The sequence below is a fragment of the Rhipicephalus sanguineus genome, chromosome 6, assembly GCF_013339695.2.
Source record: "Rhipicephalus sanguineus isolate Rsan-2018 chromosome 6, BIME_Rsan_1.4, whole genome shotgun sequence".
Lineage (NCBI taxonomy): Eukaryota > Metazoa > Arthropoda > Arachnida > Ixodida > Ixodidae > Rhipicephalus > Rhipicephalus sanguineus.
The window spans coordinates 101,184,020-101,203,729 of NC_051181.1; the positions used below are offsets into that span (position 1 = coordinate 101,184,020).

Consider the following 19,710-nt stretch of genomic DNA (forward strand, 5'->3'; position numbering starts at 1 on the left):
TGTCGACTTGCTTTGCTCGTCTCTTCTGACGTCTTTGGTATCAGCACTTGTTGATCGTCTGCAAACTTGTCAAGAACGGTCCGAAACAACAACACACGACACACGCATGCCCTCGGTCACCCGACAGAACACAGACCTAAATAGAATAATATATTCCTAACTACGTTTCTGTGGAAATTTTGTTTCCTCTATATCAAGAGGCACATGTGGGACACCAAAACTCTTAAAAGCAGAACTCAAAATATTACACGTGCAACAAACGCAATAAACAGAATTCAAAATAATCTTGGCCCCTTGAGATCACTCAGGACGGAAGCGCTCAGCTGAGGCCGCAATGAGGACAAAATTTTCCCCCAATTTGCCAGCGAAAACCGAAAGGATAGCCGAAGACGGCACTGATTAGAACGCGCGACTCAGTGCGTCTGCGTTCGCGTTTAGCTTTCTTTCTTGTAACGAACGTTCAAGTTGTGCTGTTGGAGTATCATGCTCCACCTTAATAACCGGCCGCTTTTGGACGACATGTTATTCAACCAGGTTAGAGGACAGTGGTCCGTTTCGACCCAAACTTGGAACCGAGACGTAACAGGCCAGCTTTTGAACGGCCCACACGAGGCAGGCACATTCCTTTTCAGAGGTACTATATGCCTCTTCCCTGCAGCTCAGTTTTCGGCTTAAATACAAACTGGCCTTTCGTGACCAGTGTCATCTTCCTGGCACAATATAGCTCCCATTCCGCGATCACTCGCGTCGCACTGAATGATAAGCCTTGGAAAAGTCAGCGCCATGAGAACGGGTTTTTCGCGCTTAAGGCTTGTTTAAGCTTGCAAAACGCATTCTCTTCTCCGAGTCCCATGTCATTTTAACTGGCTCCGACTTTCGAAGTGCGTCAGTTAGAGGGCTGGCAATGGCAGAGTAGTTTTGCACATAATGCTGATAGTATCCCGCTAGTCCTAAGAAAGCCCTTATCTCAGACTTGGTGGTTGGTCGTGGATAGTTCACGACGGCGGCTACCTTGATCTCTGAAGGTCGACGCCGGCCACGCCCCACAACGTGTCCCAGTAAAGACACCTCGCCGCATCCTAGGTGACATTTAGCAGGTTTCGCTGTAAGACCCGCTTCTTTCAACTTGTTCAGCACGACTCGTAAATGTTCGACGTGTTCTTCCCAGGTGTTCGAGAAGATGGCGACATCGTCGAGATACGGCAGTGCGAACTCGGACAGGCCATTAAGAAGGCGGTCCATTAGACCCGAAAAGCAATAAGGCGCAGTTTTCAGTCCAAAACTCAGCATAAGGGGACGATACGTTCCGAATGGAGAAACGAACGCGGCGTAGCGGCTAGCACGCTCGGTAAGAGGGACCTGCCAATAACCTCGCACGAGGTCTACCGTGGAAATGTAGTTTGACTTTGACACTGTTTCCACCCTTTCCTCTAGATTTGGTATCGGATAGGTCTGGTCTCGAGTTATGGCGTTAAGGCGCCGATAATCGATGCATGGCCTAGGATCCTTTCCCGGCACTTGAACCAATATTAGAGGAGATGTATAGTCACTCTCACCAGGTACTATGACTCCCAACTCAAGCATTCTATCGATTTCCTCCTTCATGCTCTGCTTCTGCACAGGGGAACATCGATATGGCTTACTACGGATTGGTTCCTCACATGTCAGCTCGATATCGTGCTTAATAACCGTCGTTTTTCCGGGACGGCTGGAAAACGTCTTTAAACTCAGAAACAATCCTCCTCAAGTCCTCCTTCTGGACTTGACTTAACCTTGGCTCCAGGTTCAACTGTTCCAACATCACCTCTGAACCCCTTTCGCTTACATCGCTAGAAGTCAGAATTTGTGCTCCTTCCTCCTCTGAAGCATTCTTTTTTTTTACTCTCACTTTTACGCGTTCGTTTTTATCGAGATGTCTTCACGCTGCTCTCGAATGAGCGTCGCTCGATCAACCCTCGACAGCTCACACCAACTTCAGCTACAGGCTTGAGCGTATTGCCCGCCTCGCCCAACGGCGCCACTTCGGTTTCTCCGCCGACGGAGACGACGCTACCCGCTTCAGCTGCAGGCGGCTCGAGTAACCCATCCCGAGAGTTTTCTGTCCGAGGCTCGCTCGACTCGCTGCCAAGGTCACGCAGCTCGGCCACTTTTGCCGGTGGTGGCGTACTACATGGAACGAGATCAAGTTCCCGTGAAAGCTTCCGCGCTGCGATCGCGTGAGGGCCATGTACGCAACGCTGGGAAAGAACGATTTACCCTGCTCTTTGAGAAGCTGCTCCGAGTTGTTCGAAAAAAGATAAGGAAAACAATCTGGGAGAGCAGCAGACACAGCCGCTTCGGTGTGAAGCTTACCGAAAGAGCCTAAGCAAGTGCTCTGCTCCTCGGCGACCTGCCTGATCCATGCGCATTCTCCTGTCAAGTCGTTCGGAGACACTAATGAAGGATGGACAACGTCCATAGTTGCCGCTGAGTCTCGAAGTGCTCGACACGTTTTCCCATTGACGCTAATCTCCTGAATATACGGTTCTAACAACCGCATGTTCTTTTCTGATTCACGGATCGTTGCGAAAGCAACCTTTTGTTTACAATTTACCGCGATGTGCCCTTCTTTTTTGCAATTGTAACAGATTAGCGGCTTCCGTGACTCAAACGCCCGTGTAGTATCAGTGCGCTCTTTGGGAAGCTCACTCGACTTCTGCGCTTCCGTTTGCCCTTCCCTCACAGTCTCCTTCGTAAAAGACGGGTCTTTTCTGAAATTACGGTGCGGAGCAGGTTTCTGGTCATCAGGTTTTTTTGAAAAGCCCTCTTTTCTCTCAGCTTTTTCAACACGCACGGCCTACTGTGCAAGTTTCTACGAGTGTAGTACTCCTCAGCTAACGCTGCTGCCTTGTTTAGCTGTACTTCTCCAAGCTTATCCTGCAGCCAAAGCTTGACATCATCTTCGATACAGCGGTAGAATTGCTCCAATGCTATGCACTCTACCACTTTATCGCGATCGTCATAGACATCTTCGCCCTTGAGCCATTCAATTAAATCGGCTTTAAGACGAAACGCGAAGTCAACGTGTGACTCATTCCCCCTTTTTGCATACCGGAACCTTTGCCGGAAAGCCTCGGGTGACAATTTATATCTTCTCAACAGGGCCTCCTTAACCTCGTCATAGCTCTCAAACGCCTCCCTCGACAAACACGTTATCACGTCGGATACTTCTCCGGGAAGAAGAGCTAACAGGTTCTGTGCCCAAAGAGACCGCTCGATGCCATTCCTATCGCAGACGTGTTCGAACTTCACGAGATACTTTGCCATGTCCTCGCCCACTACGAACGGTGGCAGTTGGTCCCGAATTCTATGTCCACTAGCCTGAACCGTCGCAGAAGCTACGTTAGGCGCTTGCGAACACTGACGGAGTGCCAATTCCATTCTTTTCATCTCGAGGCGCTCTTCGCGTTCCTCACGCTCGCGGCGTTCTTGTCTTTCGGCTTCCTCGCGCTCACGGCGTTCTCGCCTTTCCGCCTCTTCACGCTCACGAAGTTCTCGTCTCTCGGCCTCCTCGCGCTCGCGGCGTTCTTGCCTTTCCGCCTCTTCACGCTCACGAAGTTCTCGTTCTCGTCTTTCGGCCTCCTCGCGGCGTTCTTTGATATCCGCCCAGGCCTCATCGACTTCCTCAGCCGTTACTCCCTCCTTCTGCATGATCTCAAGGATCGCTTGCTTTCGCTTCGCACGGCCCAGAGTAAGGCCGAGTTCTTCACAAATTTCGATGAGTTCCTTCACTTTAAGGTTCTCCATCGTTCACACTAGCCTCTTGCTATTTGCCCTCGTTAGAATCTACTTGCCGTATCCCCTATAAGTCTACTAGAAAGACACGCAAGCAATTCTCAACCTGCCGTGTTTACGCCCTCCGCATTAACTTTGGTTTCAAAGCGCTCCGACTTGGCTCGAAACAATCAAAGCTCACTCCAATGCTTCACACAACCTTCTCTAAACTACGATAACCTGTGCTAGAGAAGTCTGGTGAACTGAAGGGAAAACATCAGGCACTCACCGCATCGAGGTAGCTGACGCCGGCCGATCCCGCAGCTGCCATCCACTGTTGGGAAACGGGTGTCTCAGCCAGCGACTGCTTCTGCGCAGAGCTGATAGACGGAGCGATCAAGGCGACGGTGAGTTAAGGCAAATTTATATACATATATACAGAGGCTTACATATTCGGCGCTGGGGCCGACAGCTTATTGGGCTCGCACAGCGGTGCGACGACGACCCGCGATTTCTTCGTTCGCTGTCTCGCTGTCTCTCTCTCTCGCGCAGCTTGGTTCTTTATAGCCCTGGGCGATCGCTTGCATCAGCCAGTAGTGCGAAGCCTCCAATCAGGAACCGCCGTTGGTCGCTGGCTCGAACCGGATCCGCGGGGAGGAGGGCTTGCCGCACGTTGCGGGAGAGATTTCCGTCGGTTGCGTCAGGCGCAGCGCCGGAGTTGCCGGGGATTGCGTAAGGCTCCCGCTTCGTTGCATCAGCGGGTGTCGACGCTGGTTGCGTCAGACGTTTTACCAGCTTGAATTCCTTGTCGAAGCAAGGAAGTTTGGGTTGGGAGCCCTGGCATAACAGCACATTGAGGACGAAGGCCTCTTTCGCCACAACATGGTGGGCTTCCGGAAATCTTTGTCCACGCAAGACGCTATGCTCCTCATTAAGAGTGCCATAATTGACAGCACATCTCTGGACATTAAAGGGATACTGGCGCTCGACCTGACAAAAGCCTTTGACACGGTCAGGCATGAGCATATTCTCAATGAAATTTCCAACTTGAGCCTTGGCGAAAAGTTTCACACCTTTGTTAAGTCTTTTCTGGCAGATAGAAAGGCTACAGTTCATATTGGCCAAATCAAGAGCAAAGAATACACACTGGGTAACATTGGCACACCGCAAGGGTCGGTGTTGTCCCCGCTTTTATTTAATATTGCAATGCACAAACTAAGCCCATTCCCACTCCGGGAATGGCCGGGAAGCTCAAATCCATTCCTGTAATTCGTGAATCTAGGAAAGGCACCTTGAGAGTTTCATCGAGTTAAGAATGAACATAAAGCTGATGTCATCAGACAACAATCACAAGGCGTAGGGGGTGGGGGGAGGGGTATACCGCTGCCGTAGTTTCGCACGACGGATGCCAACGGCACAAAGCAGCGGTTACGCGAAGACTAGAGACAGACTTGGGAGGAACACAATCTATATAATGACAGAATTGTGGTAGATTCGCTGGTTATAAATGTACGGTGCTTGTAATCAGCCAAGCCATTTTGAAAATACTGTTTTATTGTTAAATTCGAGGCTCTGACTTACTAATGTTTGAAGTTTGAAAAACAGCACATAGACAGAATCATGCTCTATTGTCGGAAAAAGACTTAATTCCATTCCCATTCCACTCCATTCAAAATGCACTTAATTCCATTCCCATTCCTTTCCTCCAGGCGTTGTTCCCATTCCATTCCGGGGTCGCGAAAATGTGGAATGATTCCGGAGTCATTCCGGAGGCATTCCGATTAGCGCGGTTAAAGTGTTGAAGGTACTTGTAAGTCATGTTTCTCTTTCAATGCGAAAGCCTTTATGCCTCGTCAAACGCGAAAATTGTCTGTCGGCGTCAGCGTCCCGCGGCGTCGGGGACCACACGACTGATGAAAAAATCATCATCACGTGATGACCTCCCCACATGACGTTATCATGACGTCTTAAACGCCAAAATTTGCGACATCATCATGAGGTCACAAATTTTGTCCTGACGACAAGTGACGTGACGTTACATGATGCCGTCATCACATGACATCGTAGCTTGGTCAAAAGTGGGCAGGTCACGGAGGCAGTGCAAAACCAGGTCAGGTGCCTCCGATCCTGGAGGCAATGCAAAACCACACTAGGTGCACAAAGCTTTCGGAGGGGCAGGATCAATACATCGACTGAGAAGGAAGAAGACTTTCGCCTTCGAGCCGTCTTAGGTGTTTATTCCTCATGCCTACCTACATTATTACGAGCATGGGTAGTAAGCACGCTTGCGGTGAATGGTTCGCATCGCGCGTAAATTCAGAGAATCCTTCAGAAATTACGTGTATAGACGGTAATTTGAGAAGCACAGGCTTCCGGTGCTGCCATTCGCTACACTTGTTGCTCTGCTGTTTATACCAGTTTTCTTGAAGTATAATCACGAGATGGTCGTGTACTCGTCGAATACGTTATACCTGAATGTCAACTCCGGACTTACAAGGATTGATACAAGGACCCCTCCATCGATCTTTGTTAGACTTTATGCACGAGTTCAACTTCTTTGTTTACGTGTGACGTGCATCTCATGATAATCATGTAAATATGTTATGCCTAGGGGCACTCTTTCCAATAAAAAAGAAACTAGCACACCAAATTCTTGCTCTATTTTTTGCCCTCGTCGAGCCATCCAATTGTGAAAATTGGTTATCGCATTCATTTTTCTAATACTGCCGCTGCTGCCACAGTGTAAAGAAAAATTCGGCTCCGAAATAAAAAAGTTCGTGAGTACCAGTTACTGTATTTACAAACTGTTCTAACGGACAGTTTTATGCAGTTGTAGATTAACTACGTTCATAGGCATTTCAAGCCATCTTTTTAATGCAACGTTCTATAGAAAAAAAAAGATGGAATCGTCCTTCGCTATATTAGCGGACTACAGTTTGTAAATTGCAAATGCGGGTAGGTATGTCTTGTTTGAGCCGAGAATAGAGTGGCTTAGAAACACGTACCTTTAATTCCAAATAAGAATTGAATGTTACTCTTAGCCATTTACGTTCTGGGCGGTTCTGTAATTACTTTGTACTCAGCAGTGCTGTCTAGTTCAAATATTTTTAATAATCATTTACGTGGATCCCCTTTCGTTACTGACGAGGTGCAAACACACCCAAAGCAGCTTTAAGCACTTTAGTTTGACCAGAACTACACTTGAAAGCCCGCTGTCGTGCTACGAGCACCTTCCTCAGCCATACGCTTCACGAGGTGTATGAGGACTGATACAACCAATCCTGTTGTGTTTCGATAGCCATGGCCACATGAGCGTTTTCTTGTTGGCCACTGCGAACGCCAAGCATGAGAAACAGTTCTTAGCAAATATAAAGAAAGTCCCATAGGTCTGAAATGATATGGACTTCTACTTGCTGAATTGTGGATGTACCAAGCTAGAAAAGGCTAAGTACTAACTTTTCTATCCGATAAGTTTGTTTGAAGCTCTGTAATTACAATAGATCAGCCTATTGAGGCAATCCTACCCGCTATCAGTGTAAAGTAAAATGTTTAGCATTGCCTTCTATACAGTCGAGATAAGTCCTGGATGAAGAATATGCCGGAATCTCCGTGCGGTAAATTGATGAGAATTATATGCAGATTTCCTACAAGCCACTGGACTGGATGCGCGGCTATAAGACTGCACCACCTAGACGGGACTGTACATACTCACCTCTCTTACTTACCATCGTCATCCATCATTCTTTTTTCTCCCCTTGCACCACCCCCGGTGTAGAGTAGCAGGCTAGAGCATAATATCGCTCAGGCCGATCTCTCTGCCTTTCTATAAATAAACCTCTCTCTCTCTCAGAATACTTGCGAGCATGATCCGCTAAATATATTTAGTACAGAAAGGTGCGCACACCGTCACATTGATGTCCACCAGTTGTGCCTTCACTCTCCAAGTGAAGCAGCCTTTTCTTGTTTTATTTTTACACTATATTACAACTTGGAAATTGTACCACAGCTGGCCATGGTGTATGGTCGACTAAACCATCTCAAAAATCATCACTTTGTGTATTCTGCGTGTGAACTGCTATTCGGCTCTATCACGGACAGCCATCTGGCCTATACATTGTTTGATCACGCTGCGAATATAAACAACAATAAGTGCATTGCGCTCAAACGTTGGCACCACAATGTCATGCCAGTATCAACTGATGGTTTTCTGCTTTGGGCTCCTGCAAGTTGAAATAAAATGTCATAACCCAAAAGGCATCTTTCAGAACCACACTCAAGTGTTTCTCTCACTGTGTCTTTCCTTTCAGGACAGGAAAAATACAAGATACTCTGCAACCGGAAGATATAACACGGAAGACTGCAGGCCTTCACGTAGTCGCAAATTTCGTTGCTTGGATTGCTTGGACCACAATCGCCGTGATCGCAATCGTTCGCGCAACAGAAGTCTAGGCCCTGGTCGACGTTACCACGATACGCCCCCTGAAGAAAATGACCCGTCATGGAACCCTTCCCGCAGGCGGAATGACTATCGACGGCAATGATGAAATGCTTAGAGTAGAACGAAGCGTTATTTTTAAGCGCTCTGGTTTCTCACAGCCCAGAGCAGTCAGTGTAAGCGATGACAAATTTCGTTTTGCTTGAAGTTGCCGTAGTCTAGGCAACGTTAGGTTTACCGAATCCAGACAATTTCATTCATCTTTGTGGTGCCTTTGTGCAGTTGCTCCTCTACAATCGCTAATAGTGACGCGAGCTGCCTACTTAAATGGTACAGATAATTGCTCGCTTATTCTTTAAGTCCTTTGTTGTCACTGCCAGTGATGGTTCCTGCCAAAATTGCTAAAATAAATGAATAAGGAGATCAGTGTTGCTGTACGTCACCAGTCGACACTAACGCAAACATTTAATAAGGTTTTACATCCAGAAGAAACTTATAATATATGTAAGCCACTCTGAAGCGTGAAAGAGGCCGGCGACGGGGAATGACGTCTTGGAATATATTTAACCAATTGAGCTTCATTAACGTGACCTAAATGTACGTCTGCTAGATTTTCCCATACCACCTCTCACCTCTGAGTGTTCAGTACTATTGAGTGAGTGTTCAAGAGAACGGCTGGTGAGTGATGTAAACCGATACATGCTCTATGGTTGGTCATAGATATAAGTTTTGGTATTGGTGTAAGCGTTGTGTTTGGGTATTGGTGATTTTGTATTTCGGCAAGGGCGCGTTTATGCGCACACATGATTATGAATTGTCTTGGCCGCCACTGAGTGGACCCACGGGGGCACCTTGATGTTGAGCTTCGAATGTAATCTGCTTCAATAAAGAGACTTTGTCATTTACTAAGTCGGTGTACGTTCAACGCACTGTGTCTTCAAGATATGAACTACTGTAACATATTTGAAGCGAAACTGAGCATACGCAGCGTATGCAGGACAAGGACCTCATTAAGGCTATAATAGAACACCCAGGTGTGAAAGACGTATCACAGTAGCCTCACATCGAGAGAAACCAGATAACGTGCTCAGTTGCAAACGATGGTTTGAGATGATACCAGCGATGGTGAGAGAACGTAGGTGTGTGCCACTTGTGCTGTCCTCTTCGCTACCGATAAAAATGTAGGCAAGCAGAGAAGCAATTAGCAAAAGGTTGCGTCAGATGGTTGCTGAAGCGGAGAGAGAAAAAATTGCGAAAAAGTATTCAGAATCAGAAGCCCTTGTGTAGGGGCTAGTTGGAACATACTGGGCGATCAATCAGTACAAATTCTATCAGTATCCACGTGTATACTGATATGGCATTGTGTAAACCTAAATTTCTACCAGATGAATGCATGCGCTTTCTCCATAGTTTGCGTCCTCGTTGGCTCATGCGCGGTTTGCCCACAGTGCCCTCTTTTTTGTCTTTTCCCACCCCCTTTATAGTCTTTCATTTCATTAAATCCGTTGTTAGATGCGCTCCGTCTTTGTCGTTCCTGTATGCTGTCTTTTGAACTTAGTATCGTTTCCTTTTTACACCAAAAAGTATTCATTTGAAATTAAGCACAAATTGGTGCCCAGAAACGTGGACATTAGTTGCGAACGTATTAAAAACAAACGCAAGAATTTTTTCTTTGCAAGCCCCCAAAAAAACGTTCCATTTCACGCAGCATATGCTACGTGAAATGGAAGTCGAGAGTATATACTCTCGACTTCGCAATCTTTGTTGCTGCATCACATTGCATTTTCAATTTTATAAATTTTGACAGGTAATAAAAAGAATCTTTTCCTTTGTCGCCGTTAGGGAGCTCGCTTGGTCTCGTCTCTGCAGCCGCTGTTCGTAGCTGTCCGTGGGACTATGCTCACATTGAATGTCTACAGGGAAATATTTTTGCAAAATATGCGTGAGGAGCTGAGGGCTTCGGGATAGGAAACTCCAAGATTATCATTTACTGTCTCATCTCGTCTTATGAATGCGTCAGCTTTGGTGGTAGGAAATTCCACTACATGCGCATAAAATAGGCGCTGAATTCGTATCCTCCTTCATCACAATCTCATGGGTGAGCGCTCATTTCCTATGATATGATATCGCTGTGATTTCGTCATCAGTGAAATACCGCGCCGCAATTCACAGATAACAACGTGTAAAAATGTCTATGCATGAAGAAGACGAAGGCAAGGAACTTGGTAGACAAGGATATTTTCCTGTATTTTTTTATTTCTTGTTTATTTTCACCTGCATTAGAGTTACTTACAGAGATCCATCGAAGTCAGCTGTAATGTCCAAGAACACTCCAGGATAGGGGCCTTCGGCTTGGGCAGCCACTCTCCTGCCTCATCTCTTACTGTTGGATCTCTTCCTCTGCAACTGCGTTAGCAGCATTCCTGTCATAGGGGTGCCCTTGAGTGGTGGGTCAATCCGGCTGAACTATCCTGAAGCGGCTAAGGAGCGGCTTCATGCTGTAACTCTGTACTATCAGAACATCACCGACGTACGACAGTTCGTCCGCGGTGGTTGAATGTACAGGTCACCAGACCGGAGCAGAGTTCCTGAAGTGTTAATCATCTGTCACTGTCCCGGTGACTGCGCGTATTCCACCTCATCTCTCATGCATTAAGGGCCTCGTGCGCTAAGTAGACTAGCAACTAAGTCCATTTGAGACACTCGACAAGCTCTCAGTGGCTGGTGTAATAGCTGTTTACCAGCACAATCACGTCGTAGAACGTGAGGGTAGTTATACGGTGTCGGTCATCGAAACCTTCGCTGCAATGCCGTGCCTTTCTGGAATCCTAATAGCTTGGCCACACGCCTTCAAGGTCGAATCCCTAGCATCCCGTCTTCTACAATGTCGAAATTGCTGGCTACCTGGCCATACAATTACAGCGGCAAGAGAGTGCTAGCAACTCTCTTTTCGAGAGTAAACGCTTGTCCCATAATTAACTCCCTTTGCAGGAGCACTCGAAACTCTCTGCTGCACAGAGTAGGCACGCTCTCTCGACAGAGTTCTGGTACTCTGGCTGAACGAGAGTGAACAAGCTCCCTCGCAAGAGTAAAGTCCCGCTTCGGAAATGGAGTGCATACACTCTCGGCTGTGATTACGCTACTCCCTCACAGAGTTTTACAATGCTGGTTGGGCTAGAGTGCATGAACTCCCACCAAGAGCAGAATCACTCTTGCTGCTGGGACTAACGCCTGAAAAAAAAAATGAAAAAAAAATGAAAACTGTCGTGCGTTTTCTACAATGTAACAGTGAACCTTCTGAGGATACCTGAAGCTTACCTCACATACAGAGAACTGACATCTGCACACTCAGTCATACACAACACAGCAACACTGAACATATACTGCTAGAGCATTTTTATTGCCTCTTAGCGCTACACACAACCATACACGCGGTAACCGGTATATATCATCATCATCATCATCATCATCAGCCTGTCTACGCCCACTGCAGGGCAAAGGCCTCTCCCATGTTCCGCCAATCAACCCGGTCCTGTGCTTTCTGCTGCCACGTAATACCTGCAAACTTCTTAATCTCATCTACCCACCTAATTTTCTGTCTCCCCCTCACGCGTTTGCCATCTCTTGGAATCCAGTCAGTTACCCTTAATGACCACCGGTTATCCTGCCGACGTGCTACGTGCCCGGCCCATATCCATTTCTTCTTCTTGATTTCAACTATGATGTCCTTAACCCCCGTTTGTTCCCTGACCCACTCTGCTCTCTTCCTGTCTCTTAAGGTTACACCTATCATTTTCCTTTCCATCGCTCGCTGCGTCGTCCTCAATTTAAGTTGAACCCTCTTTGTAAGTCTCCAGGTTTCTGCTCCGTAGGTAAGTACCGGTAAGATGCAGCTGTTATATACCTTCCTCTTGAGGGATAGTGGTAGATTACCATTCATGATTTGATAATGCTTGCCGAATGAGCCCCAACCCATCCTTATTCTTCTAGTTATTTCACTCTCATGGTTCGGCTCCGCGGTTACTACCTGTCCTAAGTAGACGTACTCCTTTACAACTTCCAGTGTCTCGCCACCTATCGCAAAGCGATGTTCTCTGCCAAGATTGTTCCACATTACTTTAGTTTTATGCATATTCATTTTCAGACCTACTCTTCTACTTTCCGTATCCAGTTCAGTAATCATGAGCTGCAATTCGTCTCCCGCGTTACTCATCAATGCAATGTCGTCAGCGAATCGTAGGTTACTGAGATACTCTCCATTAACTCTTATCCCTAACTCTTCCCAATCTAGGGCCCTGAAAACCTCCTGTAAACACGCGGTGAATAACATTGGAGAGATCGTGTCTCCCTGCCGTACGCCCTTCTTTATTGGGATTCTGTCGCTTTCTTTATGGAGGACTATAGTGGCTGTGGATCCGCTGTAAATTTCTTCCATTATGTTTATATAGGCTTCGTCGATGCCTTGATTCCGCAGTGCCTGCATGACTGCTGATGTCTCCACCGAATCAAATGCCTTCTCGTAATCTATGAAGGCTATGTATAGGGGTTGGTTGTATTCCGCGCATTTCTCTATCACCTGATTGATAGTATGAATATGGTCTATTGTTGAGAATCCTGTACGAAATCCTGCCTGGTCCCTTGGTTGATTGAACTCTAATGTTGTATTAATTCTGTTAGCAATTATTTTTGTAAATAGCTTGTAGACAACGGACAGTAAGCTTATGGGCCTGTAATTTTTCAGGTCCTTGACGTCCCCTTTCTTATGGATCAAGATGATGTTGGCATTCTTCCAAGATTCTGGTATCCTCCCCGTCGAGAGGCACTTCGTATACAGGGTGGCCAGTTTCTCTAACATAATCTCTCCACCGTCTTTCAACAGGTCTGATGTTACCTGATCCTCACCAGCTGCTTTGCCTCTTTGCATTCCCTTTAGGGCTTTCTTTACTTCTCCTGTCAATACTGGTGGGATGTCAGATTCCTCTGCGCTATTACTTCTTCTTACGTTATCATCCTGAATGCCTCGGCTGCTGTACAGATCCCTGTAGAACTCTTCCGCTATCTCAACTATTCTATCCATATTATTTGTGACCTTGCCTTCCTTGTCCCTTATTGCATACATCTGATTTTTGCCTATGCACAGTTTTGTCTTCATAGCTTTGAGGCTTCTTCCGTTCTTTAGAGCATGCTCAATTCTCTCCATATTATACTCCATATTATACCGGTATATATATCCATGGTGTTTTGCCCCCCTTCCAGTGCAGCTGGGAACAGCTCTGCTGTGCGTATTGAAACAGCAAATATACACGGAAAACGTGTAAGTATCTAGTCATATTTAGGGATACTGTTGGCGCATCGACCTTTTACAATAAAACTGCATAATATTCAACGCCGTTTTCATTAGTACATTCAAAATATTAGCTGGGACTCTATCATATCGGCTCAATGCAGCACAGCCGCTCATGCCCAAGTCTGAGAGTTCCTAGCCACGCGCTTACAAATACACTTGCGAGGATCTTTTACCAGGGCTTGCTGATGAATACTTTACGACGTTACGATCTGGCGTCCGATCCAGCATGCAGTGCCGCGGCAGGAGCGGCATGTACGCCAGAAAAGCAACGCCGGTCGGTATAACCGTAACGCAAACGCATATCCGGCGATTCTCATACTTTCGCTCACCTCGGCTGCATTTCATTGTAACAGTGAAAAGCTTTCGACGTTAAAATTAAAATGCCATTCTTCAACATTCGCGGCCTAGTTGCGCCAACAGCTGCCGCGCTCAGAATGACCCTAGGACTCCCGGCGAAGGTCGGCCTAGCGCACTGCTTGAGTACGTGTGTGCATGCCGTCGGCGCTTCTGCAGGCATAGGTGTGCGCACGAGCGAGGTATGGGCAGCGGCCGCCCCCTCTGATCAACAAGGAAGGGGCGCAAAGTCTGCCCGACCATACGTTTACTCAGTTCTGGCCACGCAGCTTTTGAACTATAATGGCTGCCGAAGGCCCCTAATGTTGCATTAGAACTGTTTATTTCTCATCTTTGCTGCCGGTTAACTAGGAACTAAAGGCGGGCCACTGGGAGAAAGACGTCATCGTTCCATGTTTTTTTTTCATCCGCTGTGAAGCATGTTGTCCTTTGGGCTGGTCCAACGCAAGAGGGGGGAGGGGGGAACAGGGCGATACTAGAAAACTTGGTCTCCCCCCCCCCCCCTAATGGGCGGCCTTGAGCACACCTACGGTCGCCGTTTCAGTACGCCATCACTGTCACGGCACACATTGTGGGAACTGGGATTGTTGCATCCTGTCCGTAATTAAGCCAAGGAAGAAGTAGGCTTCAAAGAACAACGGACAGCACAATACTTAACGCTAACACGTCAGCGAGAACCATGCGAGCAACAACTCCAGGTTGCGTGTGGTTTTTGTTGGAGCCAGACGATCCTCTCCGTGGGCGGCGCGCAAGCGGCCACATCTTAAGAAACAAAAATGGGCCATGCGCATCGCTAATGCGCATCACGTGGTGCTATCAAGACTGCCAGTGAGGACGGGTGTCTCCTACAACACACATATCTCGAATTTTGTGATCAAACATTCAGTAGGAAGTCAACGCTCGTCCTATTTTCTAGTGTACGATTTGGTCCTTCTTTGTTCACACCGGAGAATTTCTTCGCTGCGAACTAAATTGTCAACTCCGAGACAATGCTACTCTAAAATCGATCACCTCAAAATGTGATGAAACATTCAAAAATCCGGAAATTCGAGATTTCCAAACGCTTTCGTCTTACCCTATCGGTCAAAAACTCTCATAAGATCTGTTCCATCAGAATGCGATGAAACCTTTAAAAATCTAGAAATGATAATTTCTGGAGGCCGTATGCTTACCTTTCTGTTCACAAATGACACCCGAACTTACTTGTGAAGCGTGTCCATCTTTGCGCCTTTGCCCAGAGATGGACACGCAAAGCAACGTATTAATTTTGACGTATGCGCTACATGTGCAGCGATATGCATGCGTGTGTGTGCGATAATTTGCACTGCAGTGCAACTTCCAAACACCGTTCCCAGCGCAGTTGTTGTAGCCGAGATGGTAAAGTGTTCGGCTCACAAGCGAAGGGGCGCTGGATCGAATCCCGTTGACGGCCTCACCAAGAAAAATGGAAAGGCATGCCGGAGTGATGCGGTTACCGTGGCTAAAACCCTCTTCGTGCATCGAAGACGGGTGGTTCGCATGGCACTGCCGGTAATGCTGAGCATAGAAAGATGCCATCATGCGTGTATAGGGGCTCGCATTACCATGCCCAGCATTGGATCTGTAAGCATGCGCGTCGATGAAGTACTGACCGACCTCTAAACGAAGAATAAAAAACATCCAGGCCTAAAAATTATGGTGTTTTGTTTTTCTTTTTTTGCTTTTTACTGAATCTGTAAAAAAAGGAGGACCCCCGGTTCGCTGCACGGGAAGCTACCCTGGAACCCGTGCAGCGGGTTGTGAATCCTCCAAGCGTCGTAAGCTCCGCGCCACAGCGGCAGTGTAGCGCCACTACGAAGCCCGCCTGTACCCATTTGAAACCGCTGGGTGGGCGGCCGGCACTGGGGATCGAACCCGGTACCTCCCGTATTGGAAGCTGAAGCACAAGCGTTTCGCCCCCAATGCGGGGAGGGTACTAGTGCAAAACGAGCAAGATATAGGTTGAATGATAATTTGCGACGAAACCAAAAAAGAATGGAATTAACGAAATAAAGGTCAGGGTCACTAGACCTAAGAGGGAGGGTCCTTTATTCCAAGCTACCTCTGGCCGCAGTCTCATACATCAAGAATTCCGATGGCTACAGCTTTACATTTTGGTATCGATGCCAGCACCCGGATTCGAACCACTGCCCTGTTGGTTACGAGCCCAACACCTTAGCCACTGGGCTATTGGAACGGCGCAGGAAAGGGTGCTTACAAGTTGGTCTGCTCCTTATTGTACTCCCCAGTCATACAACTTAATGCTAGGGTTTTTGTCCAACCCTCGGTAGATATAAGACTTCAACAAAAATACTAGTGTCATTGATAATCAAAACTGTAGCCTCTATTAATCTTTTATTCTCAAATCTTAGGCATCCTTGCAATTCGATAAAACAAATCATTCAAGCATTTTGGACCAAACAGGAAAGCCTATATGCTTACAGCTTGGTGAAAATTACCCCTCAAACCTATTCTATTTAAATTGAACAAAACATTCCCACGTCGAAAATTCTAGAATCGCTAACCCTATAGCTTTTTTTTGTTGAAAAGACACCCACAAAATATATTTCATCAGATTTTAAGAAAACACTGAAGATGAAAAAAAAAACAACTAATTATCTGTAGGCTTGCCAGTTGGGTAGAAAATGGCCCCGGAATCGAATTCATGAGAAGACGACGAAACATTGCAAAATCGAAAAATACAAGATTTCCAAAGGCTACAGGCTTGCCAATTAAGTTGAAATGGTCCCAAAGTCGAATGCACCCAAAAACGACCACACTATGAAAAATAAAAAAAAACACAAGATTTCCAAATTCTATAGACTTGTCACATGGTTGAAAATGGTCCTAAAATCAATTGCAGCTGAATGCGACCAAACTGAAAAATCGAAAAATACGAGATTTCCAAGGGCTGTAGGCTTGCCATTTAATTGAAAATGGTCCCAAAATCAATTGCAGCCGGATACGACTAAACTATGTGTAAAGTCGAACAAAACAAGATACCCAAAGGCTGAAGCTTGCCATTTAGCCGAAAACTGTCCCAAAACCAATTGCATCAGAATGCTACCAAACTATGAAAAACCGAAAAACACAAGATTTCCGAAGCGCTTGCCATTAAGTTGAAAATTGTCACAAAATCAATTGGATCAGAATACAAAAACCCTACCAAAAAATTAAAATGTACAAGAATTCCAGAGGCTGTAGGTTTGCCATTTAGGTCGAAAATGGTCCCACAATCCATTGCACCAGAATACGAATAAACAATAAAAAATAGAAAAATACAAGATTTTCAAAGGTTGTAGTCTTGCCATTTATTGAAAATGGTCCCAAATTAACTTGCAGCCGAATACGACTAAACTGCGAAAAGTCGACCAAAACAAGATGCCCAAAGACTGTAGCTTGCTATTTAGTCGAAAACTCCCAAAATCAATTGCATCAGAATACGACCAAACTATGAAAAACCGAAAAATACATGTTCAAAATCCTGTAGGCTTACCATTCAGGTTCAAAATGGCACCGAAATCAATTACATCGGAACACGAAAAAACTACTAATAATCGAGAAATACAAGACTTCCAAAGGCTTGCCATTTGGGTCGAAAATGGTCCGACAATCAAGTGCATCAGAACACGACCAAACAATGAAAAATCGAAAAATACAAGAGTTCCAAAGACTGTAGTCTTGGCATTCAGTTTGAAAATGGCACCAAAATCAATTTGATCAGAACCCCTCAAAAGTGCGTGAAAATGAAAAAAATATAAGTTTTCCAAAGGCTATAGGCGTACTATTTAGTCCGAAAATAGGCAAAAATTGCCAGAGAATATGTCTCGCACCAACAACTAAGCACGACAACAGACAAAAAAATCACAGCATATCCACGGAGTGAATGATGATGAGTGGGCGAAGCTGCGGAGGTTCATCGGTAAACCGTGAATCTTCTGTGAATTCTGCCCAGTACATCATCATCGACGTGAGATCGGGCGCGTTTATACTAAAGGTTCGATGAGTTATGACGACTTGCAGCTCACTTTAATTTTGCATGTACGCTGTTAATTTTCATTGTTTAGAAAACCATTGCTTTAGAAAACATCTGGCGTCTTTCGTTAAGCAGCTGGCGTCTTTTCGTTTTGCTTTAGAAACATCTGGCGTTCTTTCGTTTTGCTTTTACAAAGCATCTGGCGTCTTTCGTTGGTTTATTTCATCAATCAACGGCGTTTTGAACAAAATTTTTATTGTTTAATCACGCACAGGAGAAATCTCACCAGGCACTACCTTGGAGGTAAAGAATGGCTGCTAATGGGAATGAGAGACAGAAGAAGTCGGCTTTTAGCTAACGCTGCGAATTTTTTATTGTTCAACAACGCACAGGAAAAATCTCCCACCGGCACCACCTTGGAGGTCAAAGCGTAAGACTGGTTACGCACTACGACTACGACTACGAGGGACGAACGGGTGCCGCCTTAAGGAGCTTCGCCCCTAAAAAATGGTACGTTCACTGAATACATTGTCGTCTTTTGGCTTTTTCTTAAGAGAAATTATGACGTATATATGCGTGCGAACACCATCCAAAATTCAGATGAGACCAGTCATGCAAACACTTCGTTCTTCAGTTGTGATGGTCGTGGCGTACTGATAGTGAAGGCCGTAGCCAGGAATTTTTTCCGGGGGGGGGGGGGGGGGGCAGCTGCTGAAGGCCTTGAGTCGTTAAGAAAAAGGTCTCTTTTTATTGTTATTCTCGGTAAAACACCCCCTCCATCACAATTTGTAAAGGATGGGGCAGGGGCACCCCCCTGGATACGGGTATGCTGGCGGTACTTTGATTAAGCTTAATTGAACGTGCTTCAATAATTACGCGTACAAAGGTGTTCATGCGGCCGTTACGAAAACGTGGTGTTTTCGAAAAGAGCAACGTTCGCGCGAAGACACACTTTGTGTTAGGAGCTAATCTTGTCTGCAATTCTTTTTCATTGCAAGCAGTGCGACCGCACTGCTCTTTTCCGTACCACGACGTTTTTTCAACAGGTGCATGATAAGCTCTAGCTCACGCGCAGTCATTGAGGCATATTTCGTTAAACTGGAAGGAAGTAGTCGTTTTAGTACACCATCACTGTCACGGCACACACTGTGGGTATCGGGCTTGGTGTATCCACTCCGCAGTTAAACCAAGGGACAAGTAATATTCACATAACAACGGACAACAATTTATTTAACGCTCACACGTCAGCACGACGACCGAAGGCTTGCGCAAGGCAGGGCAGGCAGGACGCGAGAAGCAGGCGAGCAGCAACTCCAGACGGCCTGTGGTTCCCATTGAAGCTATAGGATCCTCCCCGTGGGCGGTGCGAAAGCGGCCACATGTGAAGAAACAGAATGGGCCACGCGCATCGCTAATGCACATCACGTGGTGCTATCAAGACAGCCAGCGAGGGCGTATCCCCTACGACATATATATATCGAATTTTACGATCAAACGTTGATTACAAAGCCAACGATCGTCCTATTTTTTAGTGTGCGATTTGGTCCTTCTTTGTTCACACTGCAGAATTTCTTCGCTACGAACTAAACTGTCAACTCCGAGACAATGCTACTCTAAAATCGATTACCTCAAGTGCGATGAAACATTCAAAAATCCGGAAATTCGAGATTTCCAAACGCTTTCGTCTTACCCTATCGGTCAAAAACTCTCATAAGATATGTTCCATCAGAATGCGATGAAACCTTCAAGAATCTAGAAATGAAAATTTCTGGAGGCCGTATGCTTACCTTTCTGTTCACAAATGACACCCGAACTTACTCGTGAAGC

At 46.2% G+C, this 19,710-nt stretch overlaps 1 protein-coding gene across 1 annotated transcript in view; it reads left to right on the forward strand.

Annotated features, from left to right (window-relative positions):
• LOC119396037 (uncharacterized) overlaps nucleotides 1-9,273 on the forward strand; it is an 18,999-nt gene extending 9,726 nt beyond the window's left edge. Inside the window, exon 4 of the mRNA XM_037663079.2 lies at nucleotides 8,061-9,273. Coding sequence (XP_037519007.2) covers nucleotides 8,061-8,294 — 234 coding nt within the window. The 3' untranslated portion in view covers nucleotides 8,295-9,273. The remainder of the gene's footprint in view (nucleotides 1-8,060) is intronic.
• Nucleotides 9,274-19,710: the final 10,437 nt, after the last annotated feature.